The 19,921-nt window shown below is 38.9% G+C and overlaps 1 protein-coding gene across 2 annotated transcripts in view; it reads left to right on the top strand.

The window, feature by feature from the left end:
* The first annotated feature begins 9,356 nt into the window (after positions 1 to 9,356).
* LOC124291711 (voltage-dependent calcium channel gamma-7 subunit-like) overlaps positions 9,357 to 19,921 on the top strand; it is a 62,525-nt gene continuing 51,960 nt past the window's right edge. For both annotated transcript variants that reach the window (XM_046728778.1, XM_046728777.1), the window contains exon 1: positions 9,357 to 10,096. In XM_046728778.1, coding sequence (XP_046584734.1) covers positions 9,895 to 10,096 — 202 coding nt within the window. In that variant the 5' untranslated portion in view covers positions 9,357 to 9,894. The remainder of the gene's footprint in view (positions 10,097 to 19,921) is intronic.

Genomic DNA, 19,921 nt, shown 5'->3' with positions numbered 1-19,921 from the left:
GACAGTTTAGTTTTTATGGCCGTTTCACTTTCAAAACATTTCTTTTGTGTCACGAGGGAGTATGTATTGGGATTGGAGTGATTAGGGCCCTCAAGTTTAAACCAGTGACTTCCACTTTCCAAAAGACGGGGTATGTTAACATATCTTGTTAGATCACTGGAAATGTCAAAACTGACACTAATGAGAAGATTTGTGAAAAATGGTTGGAAAAGTTTCAGAAATGTTGAAATATCTGACAAGTAAACTTCTTCTTACACAGGTAAGTTTCTGTTTTTCTCTCTCATGTTCAAATTGCCAAGAATGGCTTAAATTAATGAAACGGAAAATTCGTCCAACATCCGAGACGAACTAAGTATTTACATGTAGGTAGCACACGGTAATGGCTGTACTGTTTGTTTCTAACATTGGTCTCTATGTCCCACAGCTGAGACAATCAGCCAAGGTCAAGGAGTTACTCTTGTTTAAACATGTTAAACAAAATGCGCTGATTCTTTAACCTATTTTGCTCTCACTTGCATGACATCGATTTTTATAAAACGTGTTTAACTAAATGCTAAGAACTACTATGTGCCCATACAAAAAATACTGAAATTGGGAAGTATATTGCAAAAACCATAACACTTTTATCCGTGTAACTCCCCATAACTGTGACAATGAATCCAGCGATTTGGGCGTTTGGACGTTTTCTCGTAATTCAAATGTCCTAAACGTAATATAGACAACATTTTGCTGACGTAACGTCTCATGCCGCTACGCTAGTGTTACGTTATGATAATAATAATAATAATAGTAGATTTGTATTGCGCTTTTCCATACTTGGATATTATGCTCAAAGCGCAGTGAGATTTGATCAGAAGAAAGCTTGGCGGAAAAGATGGGTTTTTATAGCTGTTTTGAAGGCAGGACAGGTTTGACACTGGCGAACATCAAGGGGGAAGATTGTTCCAGGCAGTGGCTGCAGCATATGCAAACGATTTCTTCCCATAACTAGAGAGTTACACAGTTTCACCATTACACTGTTTTAAAAAATGAAACAACAAACCTGAAACTTTAAAATGTGAATACAGTAATATTACGTTCAAATTGTATCTGCATTGTATTGTCCCACCTCCTGGTCTGGATATAGAGTATTACATTTTGTGAAGTACATAGAAGAGAGCACCAGTCTTTTAATGTTTATATATTATCAATAATGACACGAATATCAAACAGGTGTCACTACATGAAATAGTGCATTTCCATGTATTCCATCATGTTGGAAACGTAGTTTAAAATTGTTGGATGTTATGCCCATAGGCGACTTCCTGTGGAAAATGATATTGGCATGTGCAAATATGTCTTTATTTGCCAAATGTTTGGTATGTGTCGTTATAACATAAAGTATTTACATGTACTCATGCATAACGGACTGAAGGCATTTTATGTTTGACTTTTATACAGGAAATACACAACCATATCTTAACTGTTTCATTAGGGTTTGAAAGTGAGCAAATGATTATTTACACATAATCGGTTCACATATGTACACATATGTCCAAACATGATGAAACGGCATTGGGAATGTTTATTGCAACATATCTCTTGAGTTGTATATGTTTGAAATATGTTGGGCACACTTTAATGTTATTGTACATTGTGTACATTGTAACCTGTATTCAAACCCCGAATGCTCAGTTAATCTCCCATTACGCGAGTTGGTCGCCAGAACGTGGAGTGGAAGGGTGTTCGCCCGGTACGTAGACAAACAAAATTTCCTTTGTTGCACCATGTAGACAGGTTGTTGTGGTGATGTTTTTGACAAGTAATTAACCTCGTTATGGTACAGCCTTTGATCCAAGGTTTTATTCAAATTCAAATTTGGAAGGGAAACTTTAGCTTTATTCGGGACATTCCTTTATGAAACAGGTAAGACTGTTAATTGACTTCATTATAGTGATATTGTTTCACAATATTTCAAAACTATTGCTCTGCTCTAGAGAATTTCTTCGGTAGAAGCATTTGGAAATGATGAATATATTTTGCGTGTCGGTAGTCATCATTTCAAAAGACTGATAGAAGTATTTCATGAAGCCTGTATCAATTTGGTTAATACCACATAGCTTTTTTAGAAATATTGATATTAACAGTAAATGTGTAATATTTCGATCTCTTGAGAAAACTGCAACATATCTTTCCCCTCAATTTTGTATTTACTCATCAAAGCAATGATAGTAATACCGTCATAACTACAACGTGTTCCGGTAACTGTTAGGAACATTTTATTTATTGCTGATCAAGTGGCTATAATGTCTTTCATACATGGTAAGTTGTCATGAAATCCGTCTGTAAAGTCTATAAAGTCTATTGGAGGACGATTTTACGTCCAATGATAGCGTAGATTACAAGATATCATTTTTCAATTCTGACAGAATGCGGTTGTATTGTCAGTGAAGTTCATTACATTGCCTCTCATGTGTTGATTCTTTTTGTCTCCTTCTTGCGTAAAGACCTGCGATTAACAGTATACCATAAAGTTATACTTTGTGTAATGCAGTCATCATAAAGAAAAGTCACGTATATTACAACGATCATGTAGGGTTTTGTTGCATGGAATTTTTACAAGTTCCCCTTAAGTGCTTCAATTTCTGATTTTCGTTCTTGACACTTTCCTCAATAAAACAGCAACAACATGTGACAGAAATAATGTCTATATTTTTTTCACAATTTGAGTGTTTGAAATTGGGTATTCTCTGTGAGAATTAATGATTATACGTTGGGTATTTTTTGCGAAATGAACTGCACTCCGGATGTATGTATCTATGTTCAATTAGTTTAACTTCATGTAATGATGCATAAACGAGGAAGAGACCCTACTATACAATGTTGAGGTTTATTGAAAAGTTATGTTCAAACCAGACCTTGCTATTGACAGTCATTATGGGGTACCTAATACGGGTTGTCTACGATCCAAGCTGGAACCAGAGGGATTAATGGTGGTGTAAGGTACTGAAGCTTTTAATGAACAGCTGTTTTGTTCAGCTGCTTTCCTTTGTTTATGTCAGTTTATCATTAAGTAACCATGTTGCATAAAACAAGTCAGCGAGCCTGATCACCCGATCTGGAAACCTATGAGATAGTTTTATAAACGTTATAGTAAATGCAAACTATTATGTAACTATTGTGCAGGAATATAATTGTGTTGCCCATAAAGTTAGTCACCTTTTTGTTTACGTGTTTACCCCACAACGTTTCTGTCGTAATAGTTCTGTATGAAATAGACCACTGTGACAAAGTTACAAATAATCTTACATTAAACATTCCCCTTGTCCACCACCAATAAAATATACTTAGACGTACTTAGCATCATTTGACCAAAGTAACAAGCTGTGGATTCGTTGAGACGCCACAAGGAGACAGAACACCTGCTGAGATGAATTAGTTAAATGTCCTTATATTTTCAAAAGAGTTCACATGGTGTGATTGAGCATTGATGCCTATACATGGTCATGAAACAAATACAAATTGATTAGGCTTGTGTTGCTCTGATTATACCAAACGTATAGGTGCCAATCTTATCTCATACGTCTCTTATCTCGTACAATTTCCTAATAATTTCTGCATTTCGAAATTTAATGGAAATGTCATATTTATAGCGTTTGAAATAAGGGCTGCAAAAATAATAAACCGCCCATATTATTCCAAATGGTGTGAACCCGTGAACATCCGGGTAAGAATTAATCTTCAGTAATCTATGCTTGTCATGAGAGGTCACTAACGGGATCGTATGGTCAGGCTCGCTGACTTGGCTGACACATGTCATCGTATCCCAACTGCGTAGATCGATGCTCATGCTGTTGATCACTGGGTTGTCTGGTCCCAACTCGATTATTTACATATCGCCGCCATGTGGCCGGAATGTTTGCTGAGTGCGGCCTAAAGCTAAACATTTCCACCAATACCTATACTATTCCAAACTTCAAGAAATCCTTTTATCATGCCGTATATATTCATGGGTTCTCTTTGAGCATTAAATAATTTACTGATCTGATATCTTGATATTTCGCACTGGCTGTTCAACTGTGTGGAGTTCTCGGTCTCTTTGTGAAACTAGGTAATGTAACTTCATAACAACCCATAGGAATACGTATGTTGTAACGTGATCCCATGAAATATTCTTTTACAAACCTGATTCCTGAATTTTCCTCGAAATGAAATTGCTAACATTCAGGACAAATGTGTTTCATTCATGACGAATTTTTCTTTTGCATGTACATATCACGTCATATGCTGTGGTCATGACATCATTTACACCAACGTAATTTCCACCTTGTGACATCAGAATTTGTATGTCGTAATAGTTCGTTATGAAAGAGTCCACTGTTGTGGGTCTTTTTTATAGTATGACACAAATTCTGATGTAACACGGTGGAAATTACGTTGGTGGAAATGACGTCATGATAACAAGATATGACGTCACATACTACACTGATGTTGATGCACCTTGTTATCTGATCAGAATCTACAGCCATTCTTGTCTTGGATAAGCTGTATACTCTCAGAATGTAAATATAGGTATTTTTAACCTTAGTAAATAAGAATAGTTTGTTGTGCAGCAGTTCGATATACTGACTAAACGATTTTATACGGAACGTATCTTTCATTTTCATTATATATATGTAATCATTTCTTTGAATTGCATATAGAAGTGATACATATAGGGAAGAGAGTTTTTTGTCAACTTCTTTATTATGAGGAACACAAGGATATATCATTACTCCTTCATCCTTACATGTTCATTGTCAATTCAAAATGTTGACATACATGCCATGTTGTGACTCATTTTATGACAGAATATATACGTACTATTTGTCAAAGTGACGACAAAGCTGACAAGGCTTTGAAATACTACAGCAATGTACCGATAAATTGTACGTTTTCTGTTTGAGTTATTTCTTAGGTTGTCGGTTTCAAATGAAGCTTTGAATGTTCAAAAGAATCAATAAATACTTTGTATTCATTGCGAAAATCGTGTGATATTTAACACCTTTTGTTGTCGAGAACGTCCGGCTGCAAATAGCCAATAATAATCGCAAAACGAAAAAGGTTATAATTTATCTCCATATTGCATGCGGCAGTACAGTAAACCGCATCTTCAGACATTAATATGTGAACTATTTATCATATAAACCTGTCACGTTATGACATCGAGATGTTAACGTTATGTGTTGTTTTTAACATGAAGACATATGCGTGTGTGTTATCTGCCAGACGATCTTCCCCGAAATCAAGCATGCTTTAAGATTATCATCAAGAATGCTTTAAAATTATTAATACAGATCCTTTTAACAGCAAAATCGATTTCCGTCACAACCGCTTGGATCCAGGAATCGTCATGTTTCCCTGTCAAGCATTTGGGTGCACGTAGCGCGTCAGGAAGCAGCCGGTTTTAAACCGATTTCTAGTACAATTAGCATGGCACACAAGAGCATTCGAGACAATTGGTCGCCCGTAAATATGATGTGAATGCTCTAATGGCGTTTATTAACTTTCTGCTTGACAGTTTGTCTTGGCTATGGCACGAGCTTCCTCGCTCAACACACGTGTGTTCCATGTAGGCCGGGAGACGCGCTCAGAGAAGTGATTCCATCTCATTGGCTGATTGATGTGTCATGGAAAGGTCACGAAGGTTTAGACACCCAGTGTGCTGGCCAGGCCGAGTGATATATATCAGCGTTTAGAAATCGGGTGGCAGATACATGTTTATATATCTTATGTTGTTTTGGTAATAACCAATTTACATTTCCATGTCGATATTGGATGAAGAAATCGTGACATTCCTGGAATATCCTCACCAATATAGCGTACGTGAGATATGGTCACGAGTGTACGTGATCCTTTGCAACACGAATCATTCCTGTCTCGTTTGCCGAACTGAATCTCCTTGTCATGGTGACATGTATATTTTGTTTTTTCGTGTTTTATCAAAATAACATAACGTGTCACGTTTGTGCCACAAATAATGCTGCAGCAGTTCCATCCCCCCTCTAACGATAGTGCATACTTTCCCAAATGGTACATGACGATCGTATCCAAATGTTATCAAGTTTATCGAATAAATGCCACGACTGAATAGCTGTTTGGCCTGTAACAATGTATTTTGTATTGTAACGATTACATAATATTGTCATCAGAACTTTTTTGTATTATTATTGTAATTGTAAAAGGGCCTCCTTGTAACAGGGGCGGTGGGTAAGCTAGTGGTTAAAGCGTTCGTTCTCAGGCCGAGACGGCACGGGTTTGATTCCTTACATGGGTACAATGTGTAAAGCCCATTTCTGGTGTCCCCCGTGATATTGTTGGAATAGTGGCGGACGCTTTAACCACTAGGCCACCCCACCGTCCCTTACCCACAAGGCTATCGCCTCGCTCGAATTTAAGTACACTTATATACTGACGTGTATGCATGTTTATGTGTGGATACCCTACTTAGACAACTTGTTTGAGTGGCATTTAGAAGTTGGTGTGATGAACAACGAGGAGAGTTACTATGGATATACAACTTCTTTAATATAATCTGAGCGACGTTTCGGTGTAGCTACTAACACCGTTATCAAGCAGATGATGTACAATACTACAGGCAAGGTGTATATATATAGTAAAGTTGAACAGTAAGTGATTGATGTTTGCACAATTAATGAGGTTGATGTACAAGGTTGGAGGATGTTTACACAAGAAGGCAATTATTACACAAACAGAGTAAGCTATGGGGGATTATTGGGAGGAAGCCAGTGATATGACAGACAGGAGAATAATGGGATTAAGATTGCTTGGTGATGAGTTGGTTGTAGGCAGTGGGGATGTAATATCCTTGGTCTCTGTTCATGGCCGGTTGGAGTCTCTTGATGTGAATGGCTTCTAGTAGCTTTCTGATCTTGTAGTGGGTGTGATTACTGGAGAGTACATTGGTGCTGTTCCATAGGATGTTGTGGTCTGGATGAGCTTGGGTGTGGTCAGACATGGCGGATTTGGAGTCTTTCTTCTTCACAGAGGACTGAGGTTCTTTGATTCTTACAGGGAGGGGTCTTGAGGTTTCACCGATGTACGAGTCTCCACAGTCACACTTTAAGTGGTAAACTGTGCCTGAATGGTCTTCTTTAGTTGTGGGGGTTGGTCTGCCATTGGCTTTTAGGATGTTCTGTATAGAAGTACCTAAAGACAGACAAGATCTCTGACTCACACCGGCCACAACATCCTATGGAACAGAGACCACCAGGAACCACACCCACTACATCAGAAAGCACTGCCATTCACATCAAGAGACTCAACTCATGACCAAGCAATCTTACATCCTCACTGCCTATCTCCTGCAATCTGTCATATCACTGGCTTCCTCCCAATAATCCCCCATAGCTTACTCTGTTTGTGTAACAATTGCCTTCTTGTGTAAACATCCTCCAACCTTGTACATCAACCTCATTAATTGTGCAAACATCAATCACTTACTGTTCAACTTTACTATGTATATATATACCTTGCCTCTAGTATTGTACATCATTCGCTTGATAACGGTGTTAGTAGCTACACCGAAACGTCGCTCAGATTATATTAAAGAAGTTGTATATCCATAGAACTCTCCTCGTTGTTCACCCTACTTAGACGTAGAATATCCTATCCGACCCTTCATTGTTTATCCTATCAATCCTGAGCCCCAGGCACGGAAAGAACAAGCACCGTCATTTCACGTAGTATGATATGATACGTCCAGACATTAAACCATTCCGCCAATCCAAAATATAAAAGTATTGGTTCCAACATAAAAAGCAGGAGTCGCAATATTAAAATACACGTCAAACGTGATTGCCAAACATAGTTTTGGTTTCATTGCAAAAGAGCAGACAGACGCTCAGGCATGTAGTCACCAGCTGATCACACAACCACAATCATGTCCCCTTCTTCAAGTGCATATTGGTACCATATATATAAAGCCGGATTTTTACTTCAATGCCGAATAGTTACTGTATTTTTTATAAATGAAATTAAATATAGCCTTTTCATCTTTTAAATATCTCAGGATAGTAGAACCTGACCTAGCATGTCTGATGTAGGCTCTGATCACGTGTAGGTAGATCAAGTCACAACTACATACAAACCCTTTCATTCAATTTAACGTAGCGGCGAGCTTATCACGTAGCACGACTGACGCAATTGACGATGTTGTTGCTGCCCACGTTGCGCTATCCATTGACGTTGATAACTGTCCATGTCGACTACAATTCTAACGGTTAATTCGTGACATTCCCAATTCTCAGGCAATAACAATTTACATAATCGTGAGCTATACAGCAGAAATCAAGGACGGGGAAAATCGTAATTCAAGTTTTTCCTTCCCAGCAAACAAACCAACCATGCTGGAAACGCATTACCCACGCATATAATGCGTGCGCATTATGTTAAAGGTCGTAATGGACCTAGAAGTAGACTCGAGAGTATTTCTTCAGTGTGCTTGTCACTTTTAGTACCACGTGCATGGAAGAGAAATGGTGTCATCATATAGGAGATAGAGACACGTATTGGGAGTAGCGTTTCTGGTCAAAGAACACGTCTACTTTCTCGCTGATAATAAATCAAATTAATATTTTAAGGTTATTTTCTGTATGACAGCATCAAACTATTGCAATAATTTTGTAAGCGTTTATTAGGGTAACCACACTTTCAGTGTTGGTATTAATTAGTTACGATCATGCATCAGTTGCTGGTTGATAATATCTATGAACATGATTCATGTTTAACGAAACGTTTTTCATTAACATCATATCAAATCTTGTTTTTGTTTCTTTGAACAAAACCAGTTCCGAATAACACAAAATCCAGTAAATCCTTCCACAAATTGTAATTGATAAAAGTAACAGTTTCGATTTCATGACGATGCTGAAAATAATGAGTACTTTCAGAGGTGTCAATTTCAGCATTAATCCTGTGCCTCTGATAAACCATTATTGATTGTCAGCATCTGTAATGAAAAGTCACACCTCAACCAGCTCTGCCTCCACCAACAACGCGGCTGAAACACGCGTGTTTATAAAAATGACAATAATGTTAGATCCGACGAAAGGCATTCACCATAGAAAAGTCCCTAATGTGTTTGTCAATAATTGTTTATAACGTTCTCCGACATTCCCATATTTCTAAACCCAACAGAACCTTCTCCCAGCGCTGGGTAAAGTGTGTATGGCACAATTACCCACCCATTACGCGACTAGAAGGTCGAGAGCGCCTAATTTGGACGTTACAATGAGGTGGTCTTGCAACAAACTTCGAATCTCAGAGGACTTTGAAGCTAATTCCCGCGCATGCGTGCATATGCAATAAGGCCCGGCCATGCCTTCCGCTGGGAGCGACTTGTAATGGTGTTCACGCCGAAACAGCCGATGTTAGCGATCTTTTCTCGAACAGAGTATGGCGTCAATCGCTACTGCTAGGATTACACGGGCTGCCAGTGTTCGACCGGGGGAGAGAGTGATTTGCCTTTAGCTGGAATGAACGTCGATTTATAGTTAGCCTCCATTCTCCTTTGCCGTGATGTCTGCAGTCGTATTCGCCATGAGCTGGGGCCGTGTCTATTAGATGTCTGACTATCTCTGCCACCGGTATTCTACCACCGTTACTATGCTGACGACAAATTCCTCGTCTCGGTGTATGCAAGGGCAGGGAACAACACGCTGAAGCCAACCCTTCGGGAGATTCATCGAGTGGTACTATTTCTCATACGAACAAGAGGTAAGAGCCTACCCCTTTGTTTCAAGACACACAGATGTATTTGTTTCTGTGGATCGTAAGTGGCCAAATTCGAACGGATATAGGGATATGTATTTCCCCGGTATCTGAGGTGTGTCTAGAGATACCGCTGCTTAGACGATGGACTGTTGTTCTAAGAAGAGACTACTAACAGTCATGACAAGTATCTGTGCATGTGCGGCATTCGGCTTACTGTGTATTGCCGTTGCTACAGATTACTGGCTTTACACCGAAGAAAAGAAGAAGGAGTCCGAATTTAACTCAACTAGCCCCATGTACCGGAAGGTTTACTCAGGACTGTGGAGGAAGTGTGAGGAAAAAGGTAGGTTCTAACTCCAGTTCTAGCTCCATTATTACTTCTGTCCATCTCAAGGTGTCTGGGTGTAACATCCCCGTCTCTTTAACTCCGAGCCAGTCAGTTCGACTCGCTGCCAGCAGTAATTCCTACCGCAGCACATCCCCTCATCCCTCGATTCATCATCTTTAGTACAGATAAAGACTTGTAAACCACCATCCATCATCTTCAACATACATCTTCTCGCGCATTAAGGCTTCAGTTTTTAAAACCAGCCTCCAGAAGAATGAAAATGTTACCACCTTCTCTGAGAAAATGTTAAACGGTTTCTTTCGGATTCAATTACCCACTGTTCGGTCTTTCGCTACTGCTCAAGAGCCTGTGATTCTTATCTATCTAGTTGGGCGTAAAATTAGACCATTCGTGCTTTGCTGAGAGCTCTAGAGAAGCGGTAATCACTCTATCAAATATCGTGAGATGGTTGAGGGTGGTTGAGAGAAGCGAGTGCATGCACTGCTCGTGTTTGTTACCACCGCGGTAAAGGATGGTTGACAATATTTGCTTTACATCAATCATTAATGCAGAGACTTGCGAACGTTCCGCACAGACAGACCGGTGTATCTGAAACAAAAGCCTCAACACCGTCAGTGCGATGAATCTTTTCAAACGATCACGTGATCATTCTGATTTATTTTCTGTGAATGAACATGTGAAATACTAGCCTCGTATGCTAGAATGCTTTCTCGATCATAGTGCCACGACCTGGCAGAGATTGGTTGTAATGTACACAAAAATGGATTGTTTTTATGTAATGGTGGAACTAATGAGGTAACGGCGCTGGTGGAATTACCACATGTTCAAGACAAAGGTCTTCACCTAGCATGATAGGGATATACGTTTTGACACATGAGACTAAGGGCGTTATTGATTCTTTCTCCATTCACGACTAAATGTTTGCACCTGCAGCTAACCATTCACGTATTCCATCAAGTCAATGCGGTTTCCTATGGTCAATATCAAAATGAAACATCAGCATCACAGAATAATCAGTCTCATTGTCCTCTGACAGAGATTCCACCAGGCGTAAATACAAAAATGGCGGTGAAAATTTATAGAATAGATTAATGAAAATCGCCAATGACACTTTGTGTCAGCATGTCCTGCCCTGTTCAAGTTCAATCAAAAGCTACAGATGACGGAATCAGTCAAACATCGTCATCTGGTTTGCAGAATTTCTGCGAGAAAATCATATTTTAATGCTAAAGCATTGCATTTAATGAACGCCTCAGCAACATTACTAATGACCACTACTCACATTACTAACGTTGTGGACTAATCAACCAACATGGAAACACAATCCATGCCAATCGGTACTACAATATCTGAGATATAAATCTTATTCATGATATGTATGCGGCTCAAAGATATCGCGAGACTGCTAGGGGAATCCCTCCAGAAGCCTTGATCATTCCCATTGTAAAGGTGAACGACCTGCCGACTCTCCAAGTTACTGGGGAATCTTCGTCAATGACTAGAGCGTCGAAGAGGGCATTGATGAAGTGTTCGCCCCAGCTGCTGTGTATAAAGATTGACAGTTGATGACCACAGAGTCTTCATTAAAACAACACTCACTGGGACCAACTGTGGTTTAATAACGATAACGAATATTAATGTGCAGCACTATTGGATGCTTGTTATTATGGATATCTTAGCAATAGGTGATAATAACGTCTATTGAAAATTGCATAGAAAGGAATGACTCTGGAGAAGAGATTACACGCTGTTAGGTAGGACAATGGACTCTGCAACATTAAAATGGATAATTCTGGTTTTATCGAGAATGTCATTAAATCATATTTGCAAATTAACTGGCACTTCAGGATTACTATAACCATGAGTACAGCTATTCCATGGCGGTGAGGTGAACACAAGGTAGTGTTGATATTATATCAATGAAATCAATTCAAACACAAACACCCTGAAAAAACATAAAAATAATAATTAAAAAAATATTATTCATCTGTGCCATGTAGTACTGGAACACATAGTTAGAGAAACACGGTCATGCGATATGTAAGTGGTTTATGTAATGGAGGGCCACATAAATAGTCATACGTATTACAGCATTACCAATATAAGTATATATATTTTTTATTAGCGGTATGATAGAAAAAGCTCCAATGCACCATATCACTGATTGAAAGTATATTCTTGCTTTTGTTAGATATTCTTGTATCCCAACTTACTGGTAGAATCTATGGGGCATATATAAGAGTCAATTATTAAGCTGATCGACATTTACGAGTTTAACACATCTAACAAGGGGCTTTTAAGGGTTAAACCTCTAGTTAACGTTCAAACTTGACATAAATACACACTCAAGTTGCACAGGACACCATGAAAAATGTGTTTGTTCCCATGTTGCAAAGATGGGGTTGTGTAGCCTAATGGTTAAATCATTCGCTCATCACGCCGAAGGAGTTCGATTCCTCACATCTATGAGTAAACCCAGTTTTTGTTATTGTCGTCATGATATTTACGGAACATTGCTAAAACACGACATTTAGCCATACTCACACCTATTGTGCGAAATTATTTCAAGCTTAGTTTTAGATATGTTTGCCATGAGCCTGTCAAATTTATACAGTGCAATTACAGTATACATTGAGACAAATACAACATGATGAACGATGAGGGCTTGAAGCAAGGTTCCTTATGACGCAAAAGGAACTTATAACGTGATGGAGGAGCTGACCCATATTTTCCCGAATCGATAAGCGGAGAATAAAGTGCCGAAAGGTGCGAGTATAAACATTTCTAATATGTATTGTACATGACTTGGCTATCATGTGCGGGAATACATTCCAAGAAGGTGTTCGACATGTGGTCCAGGGTGGTGTTATAAGATAGCCTCGATGGACATGCGGTATTCAGATTGGGGAATTCAGTTATAAAGGAAACGTATGTAGTTTGTTTAAACCATTCGTGTGCATTACGACGTGCAGCCACCACATAATGGTGTAAGACAAGGATATCTGCTTGCTGGCTGTCCATTGTATGATTAGGATTGCGCAGTCGACTGTAGGTATACACGTGTTACGAGCTGCAACTGATGGGATCGAAGATGTGACCAGCACCGATGACGATGTAGAGGTTCTCAGTATTTCGTGGATAGAAGCCGACACTAACACCTCATACAGTCAGCCGTTAGCAAATACTTTAAGACCACAGTCCTCTATTGTATGGGATTGTGAAGAAACACATGAATGGCACATAACTGTTAGAACCGATGGATCTTGTTAGTCCCCGTGACCTTTCAGGAAGATCACCTCCTGATAAAATATTGCAGTGATGTATAACACTGTCTAAACCAGGCAGAAGAGGGTGAACATGTCCCATGAATGGACATGGCATACTATATCATGTATCACACGTTAACCAGATAAACAAAAGACTTTCATTGGGGTCATTCTGCAAGTGAATTCTTTATTGTTTTCTGATTATCATCAGGCTCTTTTGTTAATGGCGTGGCGACGTAATGTAACATACTAACTTAATCATCATATAACGCCTGAAAGTTCTTCATTGCCAACGATCTGACAGTGTATATATCCTGAAATGTATTTCAAACATCGTTCATTATTGTCATTTCTCCTAGAACAGTATGTTTGTAGTTTGAAGAAGGGTATGCTTATTTAGGTCATATGAGGTCATATATTGCTTGTGATGTCCCTAAAATACACAAAATAGCAACACAATAATACATACAGATGCTCTTCAAACATACTGATGTCATCTGAAGGTGTGTAAGATGTGCAGGACATGTGAACTCTTTAACCTTTAATGGAGTACTTACTTTCGCACAGTAGTGTATCTGGACCAACTGAAGAAAGGATCTTGGAACGTTAAGGCGAAGAGGTTGCATGGAATAGTGTGTAATTAACAGCATGGATACTTACCAAATATTTCGTGTTTTGATGACACAGGATATACATGTAATGTCGTGGAAATGTGATCTTCTTCATCATGACTTGACATCCAAATAGTAAACCCATTGTTTCCATCAAAACATGGAACATATTTAAACGTAATCATAAATGACCTTTGGAAGTTCAACATCAGTTACTATCGGCTGTATCCATTTCTCAATGCACACGTTATATTAAGTTAACTGTGAGTGAACCGAACTGGAATACTCGGCAAGATTCGGCGATACTGTGGAGATGTCCAGTGATTAACGAGCAACTGCTTAATGGGACTGGGGGTAGCATGGACTGTGTGATTTACAACTCTAAACACGAGAGTGATTAATCTCCGCTCCGCCCGCTCACTGCCATCGACACAAAGTCAATTGCATGTCAACTGCAAGTTTGGTGTTGGAGTTGGACAAGATCGTGTGATGTATGTAGCATTTACTACAAATTGCATTCAATTCTTGTACTAAAGATATCAGAATAGTTCATCGAAATTACATATAGCATTCATGATAAAGGTGGAGCAGCGATAGATATCTACATTAGTAAAATCAGGTTGACCTTTGGACTATTTGTCCTGAAACTAGAGACATCTAAACAAGATTGGCACCGGTACCTTAAGGTGACATAGTCAAAGATTGAAATGGCGACACGAGTGAGTGAGTGAGTCTAGTTTTACGCCGAATTTAGCAATATTCCAACAATATTACGGCGCGGGACACCAGAAATGGGCTTCACATATTGTACCCATGTGGGAATCGAACCCTGTTTTTCGGCGTGACGAGCGAACGCTTTAACCAGTAAGCTACCCCACCGCACTCCAGACATGAATGTATAAAACATGACCGGTGATTATATATGTAAATGACTGAATCAGTTCTAAAATATTTATTATTACGTAACACTTGTAACCACTCAATAATGCATCCCTTAAATGTAGCATCCAGTATGTCCACACAACGCTGATTTACGTGTCAATCCACAAAGCCATGTTGTAGGTACCATCAAACTGACAACATCATCCCCCCTTCAATGGGATGCTGCGTTAAGGTTGTAGTTTATGCTCAAACGCATATACAGTAATGCTAATCCTAGTCTTCTTAATGGCATCGATTTTGGAAGAACTATAAGCCTGAGTGTTTATAACCGATAACAGTATTTGTAGCAGATTTCTATCGGCTTCATTAAAATGGTTCAACATTCAATTTATTGGATAGCCTTCAGGCAAGTCAAGGGTTCAATCGATTTGGGACAAAATTAAATAATCACGCCAAAAACAGCCTTTGAATGGATTTTATCATTCTTCGGCGATGATAGGCCCACTTCAGAATAATGCGCTATGATAATACACGAATTCTGAAGAACTAAATATTAGTTCATGTCATAAATCATATATCACACGTCCTATAGCAAAATTATATTGACTGAAGCCTCTCTGTGTCGACGTAAATACACTTTGGTAATGACTTGTGATAGAAAAATCTGGTTTTCAGCAAGTTAGGGTGAACATGACATATAGAGCGCTCGAGCTAATGAATTCAAGGGTAAAATGTTTTCAGAGCCAACGACAGGTTTGGTCTGGAATATATGAATATTGAACCGGAACCTGACGACAAGGAAACCCAATCCAGCAGAAGAAACAGACGTTATGTGTTTGTTAACGTTAACAATGACGTTGCATTAACACGTGTAACGTAATACTGAACCGATACTTGAACCAATGTCGGCAGCAATGATTACAACCCCTTGCCACGATGACGTATTCAGTTTTATCACAGACGCACTTTATCAAATCTAATTCCAGAAATATCGATAAAATGTATTTTATTCGTAATTTTATGTAGTCATTTGTGTGTGTTTGTTCAATACCTTTTACTTGAAAACAAACATATTGTTGTTTCAAGGTACAGAACAACAGCAATACTCTAGCTGTTCAATTGTTCAGTTGCATTAACATATCAAATTGGTTCAGTTATTGAAGCAAATTGATTTTGCTTCCGATGAATTACTTCAAGTGGATTAGAGAAAAGTGCTGTCAGACAATGAAAATATTATTTGATACTTTTATCTGAGATCGACCGATGGTCACTACGTCAATGAGAATTTATGGTGTAATAATTCGTATCACGTGGAGTGACATCGATAATATTGTTCATTCAATAATTCAGTTACATTGTCCATCATCGTTTGACAGTGTAAAAGATGTCATAGACACGTGTGTGGTTGAACATGCATATGACGCAAACCGATGATAGTATTATGTCTATATAAGGTTAAAACTGACGTAACATTCATTCCGTCAATCGCTGTAGTATTAAAACCATATTTGGGTATTACGATTTTGCAATTAAGGTCACACATACGTCAGAGCTCTTCCCCGACGCCTTATACGGTTATTGAGTAGAGCATTTAGAGTGCAGGCAAATATACAAACGAAATTAACAAGATACGTCGACTGTGGAAGTGTGACGTCAGTTTCAGCGTATGACACGGTATTGTACAGCTACACTGTTGGCAGATGTGTCTCATTTAGGCATAGATGCAAAAATACCTGTCACGTATTGATAGCGTTGAGTTGTCGCCCACGTGTCAGATGATAATGCAGCGATTCGCTTCCAGCAGAACACTTACAAAGCAATTTGTTTATATCGGGATTAACTTGATGTTCTTGCGGAACACTTACAAATAGACCTTTTTGTTTAGTTTCCTTCTCTTTAAAAAGAACATTTACAAAGTTAACTGCTTTTTTATTTTGTGTGATTAGTCGTTTTAATTTCATGTTTTAAGGTAAGCCTCATGTTTTAATGAAGCACGTGCAAAATAATCAGTTTTACTGGCCAAAAAGCTTGCTGTTCCAGTCGCACATTCAAACTATATATATTGTGTTTTACGTCAAGTTAATATATGTTTTATATACCTGACGAACTTTGCAGCAATGAATCATGTTCATAACTAACTGAATTTGTCAGATGCTTGGAAGGTAACATAACTAAAAAGGATATGGATTTACAACTTTTTTATTATTCAATAATAATGAGCAAATATTAAAGAAGTTGTAAATTATGTAACTAAATGTGTGTGTTTTGTTGCAAGTAAAAGGGCCTGTATCTGTATATGATGTCAGTGGAAGGGTCATTTTATATTATGAGTGTGCTTGTGAGTGAGTGATTTTAACCATATTGCAGTAATGTCGAGTCCTGTACACAACACTTGGGTTTCACACATTGTACCCATGTAGGGAATCGAATGAGATTCTGACGAGCGACCACGTCTACAACAAGGCTACCCTATTGTCGATTTTCCTTGAATAAGCACTACATGTACAGAACAACTACTTCCCTAACAACTATCTATACTATGCACCATCAATCCAACATATTTGAGTTCAACAATTATACTAACATTGACCATTTTAAAAAAAAATAAATTATTGAAATGTAAGATATAGGGTTACATACTCCAACATCTATAAGAAAAGATCAAAAACAGAGGTATGACGTGTTACATGATAACAAACTCTAATAATCACATTAATGATTATTAAATATTTGTGTGGGTATTTATCGATGTGGTCTTTCTTTTCTTGCTGAGATGCATCCGCGTTTTTTTAGAGCAATTGCAGCGGCTAAGCCCCTACAAATATACTTCATCCCGTATTACAGATTCAATTCCGCAAACAATTGTTACAGTTACATTGAATTAAGAGAACAATGATTTCCAACCCTTGTACACATCTAAGCGACGGTTCAGTATCCAGTAGCAAAATAATGATTCCAGTGGAGTGGCCGTTGGACACACGTCGAAATTGAAGCAATCTCCCTGATAAATGAAATAGGTTTTTGTCTGAATATAAAAGGCAAGGCAATCACAAGCCAAGTGGAATCCGTCACGAACTAACAGAACGGGAACATAACTGGCACCAACTCATGGTACAGTGAGACTCTTTATGGCTGGTACAATGCCGAGTGAACGTACCAGTGCCATACACACAACACTGATTGATTCAAATACAATGCCTTCGTGCAAGACAATCTTTTATCGTTTTCCTCGTCTGAACTGGTTCGGTACCAAATATACACCGTTCCCTTGTGCGCTCGAGACTGTGACCTCCTCTGACCTTTCCGTTACATCCGGGTTCTATTGCTCAGGGTTAATTTGCATATCGTTCACTATCGTATTGTCTTTATTGAATTGTCTGTAGACAACTAATTGGAAAAGCGCTTACGTCCAAAAAGGCTGCATTTGGGACAATAGTTGACCAAAAAGTCCCTTGACCTTGGAAAATGGTTGGTTAGAATAACGAATGAAATACCCTGGCTTCGACAGTTGGCCATTGCCTGATTCTTGTTTGGAATGTGTCTGTTACGTGTCTGTTGCGTGTCTGTGAAATATGAAGAAGGATTATCCCATTCTTAGCGATCTTGTCGAGCTTCCCTCAGGGGATTGTCGTTGTGTATACGAGAGCGTGTATTAGCATACCGCCATGAGAAGGGGCATATGCTTCCTGGTAGTCACGTCACGTGTGAGTTGACGTATGCATGGACGTATACAGTTTTGTTATCCAGTTTGTGTTTACATACTGAGAAAAGACACACATGCGCACCACCGTATTTACAGAAATGAATGTTGGGAGAGATGAGTTGTGATTTATGAATTTTTTTTAATTGTGAAGTATCTTACTGTATTTCTTCTGACGCAAACAAACAAATGTGACACAAGTGTCACAATAATCAGAACTGATATTACATAAAGCAGGGGTCTTGTAGAATTCAGACTCCACCAGACACACATCTATACGATTCATTATCAAAAAGTAAGGTGTTTGCGAAACTTTGAGCGTCTCCTGCTCAACCGCCGTTTAGAACAAAGCTCTGCAAAGATAAAGATTGTTTTCAAAGATTTATTGACAATATTCTTCACAAAATGCGGAAAGTAGTATATAATGGGTTTGAGAGGTCTCCCCATGAAGAACAAATGCTTCAACACCTTTGTGGAACCATAGCGTACGTCTCTGTTGAAAGGGCAACGGCTGTTTGTAGTTTAACGGTACATTAATAATCCATAGAATCTAATATAATCACTACCCACGGGCAGATGTACAAGAGTAGGTCACTAGGACACATCAAGTCACGTTGGCCTTGCAGGAATCATCAAATTCCAAATTCTTCGAGAAACACCATGCCACCAATGGCTTGATACGTTAGCAACAAACACGATATAGCACAACTTAAATAAGCATTGCACTAGAAGTGCCCTCATTCTACTCCTTACATCCAGTCGGACACCCATGATTATGTAATTTCATCACTCGAGAAATATATTGATTTTTTGAGGGTACATCTTAAATGAATAATGTCCAATTTCTATTGAGACATTTCTTACACGGATCAAATCCTACCAATGATGTTATAACTGTGCCTTTATCTAATCTTTAGCATTGGTGGAATATTCATCTCCGAGATTGTAAATTGCCGACCGCGTGGCCTCATGTGTATCCTGGATGTGCCACCGCTCAATGTCGTTGCTTAATTATCCTGATCAACGTGATCTAGTGGTGTTCCTTCCTTGATAGGCCCGAACACAGCTCTTATCGATCGCCTGGTAAGGGTGAGTGTATGCTTCCACCACCTGGAGAGGCAGAGGATAGAAATTGGCACTGGCTTGTTGGATGACGCTAGAGATGTCGGCAGGGGCGATATTCCTTCCCGACGCTGCCTGTGTCAAGCCGTGGAGATCCAACATTCATCTCCTGCAGCCTTGGAGTTATATGATCTGTTTGGGCGATGTGTCTCTGGTTAGATGCATATGTGTTTACTGCTCCTACCACCGCCGCCACCACGACCACCATTGCTGCTGCTACAACAACTACTACCACCGC

The sequence above is a fragment of the Haliotis rubra genome, unplaced genomic scaffold, assembly GCF_003918875.1.
Source record: "Haliotis rubra isolate DU_JTF1 unplaced genomic scaffold, ASM391887v1 Scf5, whole genome shotgun sequence".
Lineage (NCBI taxonomy): Eukaryota > Metazoa > Mollusca > Gastropoda > Lepetellida > Haliotidae > Haliotis > Haliotis rubra.
The sequence above is the reverse complement of the archived record's forward strand: the minus strand, read 5'-3'. Positions and strand labels throughout refer to the sequence as shown.